The sequence below is a fragment of the Quercus suber genome, unplaced genomic scaffold (genome assembly GCF_002906115.3).
Source record: "Quercus suber isolate HL8 unplaced genomic scaffold, Cork oak 2.0 scaffold_96, whole genome shotgun sequence".
NCBI classification, from domain to species: domain Eukaryota; kingdom Viridiplantae; phylum Streptophyta; class Magnoliopsida; order Fagales; family Fagaceae; genus Quercus; species Quercus suber.
The window spans coordinates 410260-423273 of NW_027069561.1; the positions used below are offsets into that span (position 1 = coordinate 410260).

At 32.2% G+C, this 13014-nt stretch overlaps 1 protein-coding gene and 1 long non-coding RNA gene across 5 annotated transcripts; both read right to left on the reverse strand.

The window, feature by feature from the left end:
* Positions 1–1588: 1588 nt before the first annotated feature.
* LOC112010745 (uncharacterized) lies at positions 1589–5183 on the reverse strand. Of its 2 annotated transcripts, none has more exons than XR_010629432.1 (3): positions 4939–5183; positions 4439–4527; positions 1589–1915 (listed from the first exon to the last, which is right to left on the reverse strand). It is a non-coding gene; the product is annotated as an uncharacterized LOC112010745 (long non-coding RNA). The 2 variants fall into 2 exon arrangements; XR_002882781.2 differs by having other exon boundaries at positions 4900–5183.
* Positions 5184–6790: 1607 nt separating this feature from the next.
* LOC112010763 (spindle and kinetochore-associated protein 1 homolog) lies at positions 6791–12190 on the reverse strand. Of its 3 annotated transcripts, XR_010629433.1 has the most exons (10): positions 11480–11556; positions 11259–11383; positions 10215–10324; positions 10018–10096; positions 8696–8763; positions 8458–8563; positions 8290–8319; positions 7622–7735; positions 7358–7508; positions 6791–7089 (listed from the first exon to the last, which is right to left on the reverse strand). XR_010629433.1 is itself a non-coding variant. In XM_024043117.2 (9 exons), the coding sequence occupies exons 1-9, from the start codon at positions 11987–11989 to the stop codon at positions 7012–7014; spliced, it is 813 nt and encodes a 270-aa protein (XP_023898885.2). In that variant the 5' UTR covers positions 11990–12190; the 3' UTR covers positions 6791–7011. The 3 variants fall into 3 exon arrangements, 2 of the variants coding, with proteins under 2 accessions (XP_023898885.2, XP_065630740.1); XM_024043117.2 differs by lacking the exons at positions 7358–7508; positions 11259–11383; positions 11480–11556 and adding exons at positions 11666–11790; positions 11887–12190; XM_065774668.1 differs by lacking the exon at positions 7358–7508.
* Positions 12191–13014: the final 824 nt, after the last annotated feature.

Consider the following 13014-nt stretch of genomic DNA (forward strand, 5'->3'; position numbering starts at 1 on the left):
CTTCCTCTGTGGGTTTTGTATGAGATGCATAACTGGTTTTTCCAACACTTTGCCTTCGCTAGGATATGATATATGAGCTATTTCGGAAAGGGTCTCAAACCTCTTAGATTTGAATGGTTCTAATAATAAGTCTGAAGGAGTCGGGTGTCGAGGTTCCTTTATACCTGTTTTTCACAAAATAATAAGTTATAACCAAATGCGCAACTGGTCCACTATACCTGTTTTTCACAAAATAAATACTGACTAATCCACTTCATTTCATTAACATAACAAATTTTATTTGGATTTTGGGCTTTGGTGTTTATGTGCAATCTGATAGCGGCAAAATAGGACCAAAGGAATAGGAGTACCAGACTCGACTCCCTAATTAGTGGCTATATAATTAATCTATGACATGTATGTGTCTAGGTATAACCTGAACCAAAAAAGTAAAGAACCACACACTATGATAAAATAATTGTCAAGAGCTTTATAGTTAAGTGGTATTATCTAGTTCAATTATATATGAAGAAAACCTAGGTTTCAAATCGCCCATTGTTATGATGATGATGATGATGATAATAGTCACTTGGATATATTGAACTTGCAACCTAAAAGCCACCCTACTTGGTTGAATCCACAAGCAACATCATTTTGGATTGTATGGTATGGATAGTTCTCACTCGATTAGTTTTCTATTTCTTAAAATTTTCAACCCTTCTACTAATCAAATTCATCTATCTTGCAATCTTTTTAGATTCTCTTTCTTCATAGTTAAGTTCTACAGTATTGCCAAGTACGTTTAGATAAAATGACTTTTTTTTTTTTTAAATGTTTCTAACGAAAATATTTAAGATTTAAATCATCCTTATCCCATTTATAATATATATAAAAAATTATAAAAAAAGATATAGAGCTTTGAGTTTGGTCGTTTGATTTCTTTTGATGGAAAATAATTTCTTACAATGTATCCAAAAAGAAAAGTTCTAGAGTATTGTATTTTTTTCATTTAATTTCTTTTGATAGTTAATACTTTCTCCATGACTAGATTTGCATTCCTTTGCAGGGTTGACTCTTCTACTAAGATATCAAGGCTCCAAGAATTGGCCAATAGATGAAAATCATGTCCCGTGCAATATTTCTTTATTTTCCTGTGTATGAGTAATAATAAAACCTTAAGTATTAGCAAATAAATGAAAACAATTTTAAGAAATCATCTCTCTTATCGTGGATTGTACTCTAGAACTCCCACTCTCCTACACATGTGAAACTGATTGTTAAAATAAAAATATCACTCTCTCTAAGAACACTAACATCAGTTGTGTCAAGTCAAATATCATTTTAATACCCCAAAACCTACTTTATCCATTTTAATACACCACTAATTGCTAACCCGTGCGATGCACGGGATAGTTTAACAAAATTAAATTGTGGCGCATCAATAGAGAAAAATGGTAGAAGAATTAAGAATATTTGTTGAAAGCTTCCTCTAATATACAAATGCTAATAAGCAAATATATTAGAAAAGAGTACATGGTACTCGTATTCTGTATGAGGACAATAAAATATAAAAGTTGAAGGGAAAAATATCAAGAGAATACAATTTAACTGAAGAGCAATAGAAGTAACTCATACTAAACAATAATTATCAAACAATTCTTGTATGTAAATATCTTACATATTATAACAATGACAGCAGTTTAAATCAACCACATATAAGTGGAAAGTCTTGTGCCACTAAATTTGAAGTTCATAAACATGAACAATCTCCATATCATCAGGTTTTATATGGATTGGGGCATTCAATGTTTTGGCAATATCAATGCAACATTGTGAAGAACTCCCCGCACTTGAATTGTGCTCCATAAGCCTATTAAAAATTACCTCTCGACGTTGCTGGTTGTATTGCATCGGTTTGGGGATTTCAAATTTCAACCTTCAACAAAATAAGAAAAAATAACATCTATCTGAATATAAAATTGAGTCAAAACAAATATAATATAAGCCATGAAGTTAGGAAGAATAAAATTTAAGAACAAATTTTTCAAGCTCAAAACTAAATGTGATTGTCCCTTTTATCCAACTTAATTTTGTCATAAAATATCTCTCTTCAAAAAGGACAATATTTAATGTTGTTCACTATTCAAATTTGTGTAGTTCGACTAATTTAAGTATCCTAGTGCTATATCCAACCAAGAACCATAAAGAAACCAAGAACTATAAAGAAAGGTAGAGGGAGGAAGGCTAATTTAAACGCAGAAAAATGAAGGCCTCTAGAAGAATCAAACTGTATCAATAGCAAGCATCACCTCCAACTTGAACATTACAGCCCTTATGTTTGGATTTTGGGCAATTTATAGAATTGAAACAATCAGATATTTATCAGTGTGGTTCTCTCAATTACAATGATTAAATTATCATGCATGAATGTGTTTATAGAGTGGTCTCACACCCTTGGCCCAAATGATATGCATTTGGTTGTAGTTTTTATTGAGGTCTTTGGGGTTTATTTTGGGTACACAGTCATGAGGGCTTTCCTAAATTTTCAATAAAACCTAAAAACCAATGCACTTTCGTGGGCCTTCAAGTGTGAAATCATAGTTTCAGCTATAATACTTAAGCTTGTAACTTGTATATACATGCAGAATCAATACTTTTTTTTTTTGGTAGTTGCAGAATCATTACTTATCTTTTGCATAATTGGATGCCAAAATGCAAGCATCACAATGTGATTTGATTTAGGTCTTTTATTTATTATTTTTGATAAAACATGTATTTTAGTGCTCAATGTTTGTTTCGTAATTAGAAACTCTTCTCAAAATGGTTTTTGAATTCAAGTATATCTTATGTTTTCTAGAAGGTAAATGGCACACATAAATAACATTAAATCTCATGCTCAAACATTATGTCCCTGCTTAATTGTAGTTACCTGAAAAACTGTATAATGGCCAATTTTGGGTATCACATCTTCTACTTAAAAAAAAAAAAAAAAAAAAAAAAAAAAAAAAAAAAAAACCAAATAAGAAATTTGGGCAACAGCAAACCAATGACTCCAAGACATTTGTTCAAGAAAAGATTGATATGAACGTTGTAACGGAAGGGGGAAATAGAATAATGTATTAAACACACACACATAGACACATCTGAGCAACCCAGATTTAAGATTTTAGCATTTGGTTCATTTTCAAATATTCTAAAAAGATTAAACATACTAAAAACAAAACTAACCAAATAGGATCATGTTCTTAACTCTTCCAATTAGCAAGTAACAGTTTGTCGATGCCACCCTCCTCTTGAAATCAAGATAGGTAAATAAGCATATCCATAAATAGAAGAATTTACGAAAAAAGCACGGTAGGCTAATATGAAAGCAATTGTAACTAATCAAAGAATTCACCAAATTCTTATGTTTTCTAGAAGGTAAATGGAACACATAAATAACATTAAATCTCATGCTCAACATTATGTCCCTACTTAATCGTAGTTACCTGCAAAACTGTATAATGGCCAATTTTGGGTATCACATCTTCTACTTAAAAAACAACAAAACCCCAAATAAGAAATTTGGGCAACAGCAAACCAATGACTCCAAGACATTTATTCAAGAAAAGATTGATGTGAACATTGTAATGGAAGGGGGAAATAGAATAATGTATTAAAACACACACACACACACACACACACACATCTGAGCAACCCAGATTTAAGATTTTAGCATTTAGTTCATTTTCAAATATTCTAAAAAGATTAAACATACTAAAAACAAAACTAACCAAATAGGATCATGTTCTTAGCTCTTCCAATTAGCAAGTAACAGTTTGTCGATGCCATCCTCCTCTTAAAATCAAGATAGGTAAATAAGCATATCCATAAATAGAAGAATTTGCGAAAAAAGCATGGTAGGCTAATATGAAAGCAATTGTAACTAATCAAAGAATTCACCAAATTTAGACCCTAAGCCTCACAGTTGGTAACATAAAAAATCATGACAGCAATAAAATGTCGATCCATAGCAAAATTTTGTGTTGTACTGTCCTAAAACGGTTGTTTGTGAAATCTTTTTAAAGCCATATAAAAGCTATTTTTAATGTGTTATAGAGTCGATCATGTGTGGTTCCTTTGTTGCTATGTTGCTACACTATTCACAAGTTGCTACTCTACACCTAGTCTAGTGCCAGTGTATTAGTGATTTGGCCATTCGGACAACTACCTAGCTAATATACTTATTGTGGGTCCAAATGCTAGCACCAAAAAAAAAAAAAAAAAAAAACAAAAGCATCAAAAATACCAAATTGTAATCAGCCCATCAACATTTTTTTTCTCAACAAAGAATAGCAATCAAATAACACCACCCAAGCAAGCAACAGAAACCATAAAACCAAAAAAAAAAAAAAAAATCTATACGAAACAATTCTGAAGTTTAAACACTATATTCTAACTTTGTATAGTTTATACATACCTTTGGGTGCTTTAATCGGTCCAAAATTCTTTCATAAAGCTCTCTGGTCCTTTCAAACTCATCCTCTAATATTTCAAAATCAACGTATGCTTGTTATTAAACAAATAAGAAAAGAAAAAAAAATCAATGGTTAGAATTCTTTTACAATACAAAAGAACCAAGGGCAAGTATATAAAACAACACTAAAGAGAATTGTTTTATGAATCAATAGCTTTCTCTTTTTATTTTCCTAAACTCTCTGCTTTTACAGATTGAATAAACTCAAATACTTATAATAAAAAAAATCTTTATTTACACATACCCGTATTTTGCACTATACATATGGTACAAAAAGGGGAAAACAACATCAAACAAAAGGAAAACAGAAACGTGAACTGAATCATCAAACAAAAGAGGCAGTAAAAAGGGGAAAAAAATCAAACAAAAGAATAGAACACAAAATAAACTGGATTTAGAGATACCTAAACTGAATCATAAAGCTTCTATCAATATTTATATACCGTGAGGTGAGGAACTCAGGAAGGAAGGAAGGCGGAGAGGCTGCAATTAGAAGGGGTGAAACCGTAGAATAGAAACATGGGGAAGGGGAAGGAATCTGAAACCGTGCAACAAAAATAAATCTGAAACTGTGCAATAAAAGGAAAACAGAGAGATTGAAACCGTGAACTTTGGGGAAGGGGAAGGATCCTGAAACGTGCAACAAAAGGAAAACTGAAATTTTGAGTAAACCATGTTTCTCAAAGGGTTCTCCGAAGGGTTTAGGTTAAAAAGGTCTTTGTGCTTGGGCTTTATGGTGGAATTAAATTTATAAGTGGGCTTTATGTTGAAAAAAGGGTTGGGAAATATTTTATATTTGTGAGTAATTTAAAATTGATAAAAACTATTTAAAAATTATAGGAAAAATACAAAAAATAGAATAAAGATGATATGGCTGCTGATGTGGCTCAACGTGAGCGTAGCAACATTAAATGCTACGCTTTAGCTTTTAGTATTATATAGATTTTACAATACACTCTACATCAAATTTTCTATTTTAACATTTAATACATTAAAATAATATAAACAACCATTTTTTATTCATTCATTTCTCTCTCTCTCCACATGTACTTTCGGTCAACGCTGGTGACCAACCAATCAAACCGTGACTCTAGCTAGCTCACTCTTTCATCGTTTTTCTTCTTCTCAAAACCCAAGACAAATCGTTTTTCTTCTCTCAATTCTCCATCTTTGCATCAACGCAAATCCAACATTAATCCCAAACCGATCAAACCTAAATAGATCTAGCCACTATCACCCACAACCACCGGTAGAGCCCAGGGGGGCCATGGCCCCCCCTAGCTTTTTAAAATTTGCCTTAGCGTAGGTAAAAATACTTGTAGCTTTAGAAGAAAATTTGCATACTGCCCCCCCTAAAAATGTCCTCAGAGTAGGTAAAAATGTAATTAGTAATCTTTCTAATTACATAGAATAAACACTACAATATTAGTTCCACTCACACACATTACATGTCATTGAAAAGAGATATAAAATTTAAACAATTAAGATAAATTTTAGTGAATTGACAAATATTTAATTTTTAAGACTTTTGTGTCAATTGTTGTCCAAAAACTCAAAACAACTAAACATGAGGAAGAATGTCATATTCTAAATTTATTATTATTATTCCAATTAACAATTATTTCTTATATAGAGTTTATAAAAATAAAAGAGTTTTAACTATGAAGTCTGCTCTTAGTGATAATTCTTTATCATTAAACCAACACATTAATCGATTTTTAGTGTAGGCGAAAATTGAACTTCAAATTTCTTATTCAACAATTAGAGACTTTACCAGTTGACTAAGACATAATCATATAAATTCATTTAATATAAATAATTAATGCACAACTGTAAATAATTAATAAATGCATTTATTCTATTGACTAATTTAATGAACTAATACTTTGATATAAATGTAAACTTTGTTTAAGTAAAAGTTTAAGGGAAATGTTAACAAGTGTCCTTAGAGCACTGGTTAAGAATACATTTAAAGAAAGTTTTCATGGAAAAAAAAAAAAAAAAAAACAATTAATGTTTTGACAACATTTTTCATTTCCCAATGTTAACAAGTGTCCTTAGAGCACTGGTTAAGAATACATTTAAAGAAAGTTTTCATGGAAAAAAAAAAAAAAAAAAACAATTAATGTTTTGACAACATTTTTCATTTCCCAATAAAATGATGTCAAAACTTTTTTAAAATGTTAACGAGTGTCCTTAGAGCACTTATTAGCATGCTCCAAAGTAAGAAATGCGACACGTCACTATCTATAATATATATATATATATATTGATTGATTGATTACAATTTACACATGAAGCAATAGAAAACGTTTTATACAAGTTTCCACATTATCAATAATCACGAAAAAGTAAACTAACATTAAAGAAAATAGTCTTAATGCTCTTCCCACATAGCACCCTAATGAAAAGTCCTACGAGCCAGCTATCTCTCATAATTTGAAATAAAGAAAAGAAAAAAAGTGAGCTCCAAAACTCAGTAAATAATCATGTAACTAGCTAGCTATATCAAGGCTTCATTGAGGCTTCAAAAGAATAATCACACGGTGATGTCCAATACGAGTCTCACTTATGCGACCAAGGTGACGAAGGACCTGCCAAAAAAACAATGCAAAATATGACTTTCTTTGCAGAAGTAAAAACTTTGTAAACAGATGAAAAACATTGTCTAATCTATTTATGATGCACATAACAAGGTTGTTAACATTCCAGTGTACATAGAACTCCTGTCGAAAAAAGTTAGCAATATCCAATTCTCTTTACAAGAGAAAATACTCGACAAGAGGATCTCAGTACAATTAAATAAAGTGTTCATCACTTTTGAGTACTGTTATCATGCTAATTATAACAGCATTTGCATACCCAAAAAGTAATTTTCAGAACATAAGGAAACTGACTTTCTTCATTTTGCATTATTTATATTTTAGATTTTGTAACAAGGGATGTACGACTCTTGAGCTGCAACAACACTGGTGCTAATTCTCAACAACTATCTCTTCTGGATTTACTGTCCCTGAAATAAAAGTGAAAGTCTACTGAAAACATTTCCCCATCCCCAGGGTTGAACATGAAGCATGTATAGATGATGAACTATTCAATTTATGCCTGTAGAAGGGAAACACTCACAGTCAGTATTGCTTTTCCAGTATTGTCAAGCTTCAGTGCTGGTCCTTTTATGTCACTTTCGAGAAAAAAGTGTTTTCCCTTTACAGCATCTGTCATAGCAATATCTCTCAGTTCCTGCACGATTGAGCAATGCTGAAAATTGGTCAAACAAATCAAAATTTTACTACCATGCTCAAAAACAAGAAGAGGTAATCAACACTAACAAGTACAAGCTAATTGTCTAAAAAACAGAATAGAGGTTTCCCGCCTTGGAATATAGCATTGAGATTATGCTATTTTGGCACCTCTCTCGAACTGTCTGGAAGGGTCTAAAAAACAGAATAGAGGTTTCCCGCCTTGGAATATAGCATTAAGATTATGCTATTTTGGCACCTCTCTCAAACTGTCTGGAAGGGTCATGGTGTTGGCTGCTGGTACAGGAGGCCACTGCTCTTTTTATTTTGTTTTTGGTTGGAATTCAACAATGAGCTGCATAAAATGGCAGAACCCCATCCCCAAACACATTGACCCTCCCAACCTTGATTAGGTAGCATTGGAGCCTGGGTCTCTAATTCAACAACGAGCCATTGCTATTCTAAAAATAAGTTTTCATTAGCCAGGTCAAGGGGGAAGGGAAGCATACATGCAGAGATGAAAGAGTCAATTAATTGATGTTTAGTTTCTCTTACCAGGGCTCTTTCCCAGTGATTTTCTGCCAGCTTCATGAAGAAAAGGTAATTAATTAGGAGACGTTTAAGATTAAACACATGCATCAGTATATTTTTAAAACTGTAATAAAATTAAAAGAAAAAAAAACACGCATCAGTAAAAGAAAAAAAAAAAACTGGAAAAGGAACCTTTTTCTTTGGAGCTGAAATAAGATGAGCATTTGCTTCAGCATAAGTTGCCATGTCATTAATAGCTGCATTGACCTTCTCTAGTGTCAGCCTTCCTCTCATGTATCTGCAGTTACAGATGTATTAGACACCCATAACAAGTATAATGTAAGTGAGAAGATTAAAGTGAATTATTATGATGCATAAGCAGATGGTATAGCTGGAAGCTGAATGATTACAGAAGGAAATATGTACTTACGATGACAGAGAATCCAGCTCATTGGCAGTTATATGCCACAAGGGTGGAGAGCCACGACCCTTTTTTTCCTGAAATTGAAAACATATCTAAGATGAAGAACGTATGCTTGTAACAATTTCCTCACACTGCAGCAGAATACAATTTAAACACAATTACCAAACAACCTACTGTTTGCTTCTTTTTTCGAGTGATACCTCACTCATTTTTGAGGTTCAAGGGAAGAAATTTATTTAATATTACCATTTTGATGTCAATTGAGCTATAGAACAATAGTATAAAGAAAAGGGGTAACTATTTAATGCATATATCACAAATATTCATCACAACCACCATAGCCATTGACAACTCCTAATTTAAGGGGAAAATAGACTTCTTAATTACATCAACGTCTTGAATTTTCAACACACAGAATATTTCCAGTGAACAACCAAGTTAAGTTCCTTCAAAATGTTTGGAGCATCTGTGGCTAGTTGTGTATTGATGTTCTTGCACTGAACCCTCTATTACAAATTTACAACTTGTAAATATTTTTTTCCCAAGTATATTCACTTCCAGAGCAAAGAATAAAAATCTTAAAATATGTATTTATGCAAGCCTTGTCTCACATATCCCCATTCACAAATCACAACATCAATCCCTTATAAAATTCATATTTAGGTAGATCATCCAAAGAGGAGCCTTCATTTTTCTTTGTCAATGAAAAGAACCATGTGGCATGGAATTATAGCTTCTGAGCATCATTGAATAACCAAAAAAAAAAAACTACTAAATTATTAACACCTGATTTGGCCTCTCAAACCTTGGAAGTTAACCAGCTTCGTGTATATTATATGGCCACCTTATCACCTCACGTGATTGGGTTACTCTTGAGCTATAACAGTACTTTAAGTAACATCTAGGGATAAATGAGCTGACACATCATGTTACCATACCAATACGTGAAAGCTATTGTACTATTATCTGAATTACGAATGCTACAAAGTCAGCAATGCATTTGCAGATACTAACTTCAAATATAATTAACAGAAAAACCCATTCTCATTACTTATTGGTAAGTTACACAACACCTAGTGAGTCTTGAACCCAAGACCACGACCACAATCTTCACTCTGATCTTTAATGGGAAGAAGTATCATTGAAGCTAAAGCTAATTGATAAGAAACTAATTCATTCTTCCAAATGGTCAAGTTTGACTATAGACTTTTAGAATGATTAGGGGTGAAAATATGTCCAAATGGGGTTCCATAGAATGCAATTTCCAGTCCACTTCTATTCTCTTTATTTTTTTTTCTTTTTAACCTGTTCAAGTAGATTCCACATACCTTAGGTAATGCTGCTGGCTCTTCCTCAAGTTTTAAAGACCCAACACCCAGATCTTGTTTGGAGAATTCGGACATCAAACTGAAACCCCAAAATTAAACAAGTATTGGTTATCTACTCTAACAAAAGGTAGGTAACCCCAAACATCCAAACCACAAAATATAATCAAGTAAGAAAAAAAATATTATTAGTATATTACCATCTATTAGTTTCCAAGATTGTGGTTGTTCTTTCTGGAAAATATGACGGAGCATACACAGACATACTCTGCAATTTCTTCTGCTGTTGCAGTGATGCATCTATGATTTTCTGCAACCAGGAAAACAATCCCAACCCAATAAAAACCAATCATCAAATATACAGATGCAGTAAACCAACCTAATTTAAATTCTCACCATCTAAATACTTATGAAAAAAAATATATAGGGAAACAAAATATTTGTATTAGCCTTGGTTTTATGAAGCAACTAGTTTCTTTCCATTTTCAAATAATATAAAAATATAATTGATTTGATCAGAATCTTCAATTCTTTTTATCTTTTTATCTTTTCCAAAACTACCTCTACAAATAAATTGGTCGAGCAATATGATAAAAATAAAGGGCAAATTGTATTTTCTCCTTAGCTATAGTACAGTTGCAATATTTCACTAATCTACAAAACTAAGTAATATATCTCTTAACTATTTAGTAATGAGCACTTTATCCCTTGATGTTGAGATTTCCGTCACATTTAACCAAAAATTCAAATTTCTATTAAAGACGTTTTCTCGAAAAAATTTGACTTTTTCTTCAAATTTTATGGAAATTCTAAATGAAGGAGACACTGTGCTCATTACCAATACTTAAGGAGTAACATTACTCAGTTTTGAAGTTTAAGATGGGAAAGTGCAATTAAACCTAAATAAATAAATAAAAACAGAGCAAATCTCAAAAATATACGTGTATTAAATTTAATTTCAGAGCCAAATAATAATTTAAAAAAAAAAATTAACTCCCTTAAAAACTTAAAAGCATCTGTTTCCTTTTTCTTCAAAATATAAGAATAAATTGAAATTTTTTAAAAACCATTTTCCTCCAATTTTTTTCAGCTACCAAACAAACCCTAATTGACCATTTCAAAATTTTGGTACTTTAAAAAAAAAAAAAATCCCCAATTTTATGAGCAAAACCCTAATTCAGCAACCGGCCATAGAAAAATTGAAACGCAAACAGAGAGACAGAGAGACAGAGAGAGAGAGGTACTTTGGCTTTAGGAATAGCGAGGGTTTCGTCGCGCAAGCGGTCCTTGATAGAGTGGAGCTGAAGCTCCATCCCCTTCAATGCTGCGTCCACCGCTGACAAATCCGTTATGCTTGTCGCCGGGTACACTGCAATTTGCAAACAACAACAACAACATCATCAACATCCATGGCTGAAGATATGGATGAAAAAGAGAAAAGAAAAAAAAAAAAAAGAAGAGAGACTGTTTCGTGCAATGACGAGGTCTTGAAGCTCGGCAATGCGAGTGTTGAACGAAGACATCAATGACTCCAGAGACGTCCCTGCTTAAAAAAATCCCCAATTTTATGAGCAAAACCCTAATTCAGCAACCGGCCATAGAAAAATTGAAACGCAAACAGAGAGACAGAGAGACAGAGAGAGAGAGGTACTTTGGCTTTAGGAATAGCGAGGGTTTCGTCGCGCAAGCGGTCCTTGATAGAGTGGAGCTGAAGCTCCATCCCCTTCAATGCTGCGTCCACCGCTGACAAATCCGTTATGCTTGTCGCCGGGTACACTGCAATTTGCAAACAACAACAACAACATCATCAACATCCATGGCTGAAGATATGGATGAAAAAGAGAAAAGAAAAAAAAAAAAAAGAAGAGAGACTGTTTCGTGCAATGACGAGGTCTTGAAGCTCGGCAATGCGAGTGTTGAACGAAGACATCAATGACTCCAGAGACGTCCCTGCTACTGCTTTCTTCGCCTCCATCTCGCTCTCTCTAAAATTGAATTGAATTGAATTGAATTGAATTATACTGTTTGATTTCTCTGACTCTGATCTTTGCTATAAGATTGTGACTTTTTTTTTTTTTTTTTAAATCCTGGGAAATGATTCTGGCGGGAACATTGGCTATGTTTCCCCCAATTTGCTCTTCAAACGATGTGCTCGCTGGTTACAAATTTGTACCTTATAAAAAATTGGAAAAAAACATTAATTTGGTCCCTAAACTTTAAAAGATTTATTTTTATCCATAAATTATTGAAAATATTTTTTTGACCCTTTTTATTATTAAAAATTTTTTATTTTATGTCTTTAATCTTTGTAAATAATTTGTTTTTTGTCTCTAAATTATTGAAATTTTTTTTTTTTGCTTTTTTCATCCATATTTTTGTCTATAAACTATTAAAGAAAATCTTTACAATGTTTAAGGATGAAAAAATAAAATTTTAAATTTAGAGTCGAAAAATAAATTTTTGATAAAGTTTAAGGAACAAAATAGTATTTTATCCAAAAAAGAAGTAAGGGATGCTATTAAAATAGAGTAGATAAACAAATTGACTAAGAAGACATAGGTTATGTTAAAATTGGTAAGATGAAATAGGGGAGTATAGAAAATATTTTAGTTTTCTATTGAGTATGGTTAAGTCGAATGATAGATAACAGATACAAATTCTTTTTGTTAGGTTGTAAAAAAATAAAAAAAATGACATAATAGAAAATGTTAGTTCTAGAATTTGAATTCCCAAGCCCAAAGGAAGTATGAACTTAAGCCCAAAGAGTCCAATACAATGAATTTTTAGAGAATGGGTTAGAAAACTAGGCTTTAATAAATCAGACAATAAGTAAAGTGGATTCATATGACAAGAAAATGAAGATAAACTAGCTTAATCTAAAGAAAATCGTTCTCGGCACAATTCGAGCAGATTAGTTCTTGTATATAGATTCTCAAGTTTGATTACAAGTTCAACTCTTAATTGCTATAGCGTTTTTCTCTTAATTTACCGATCCACCTC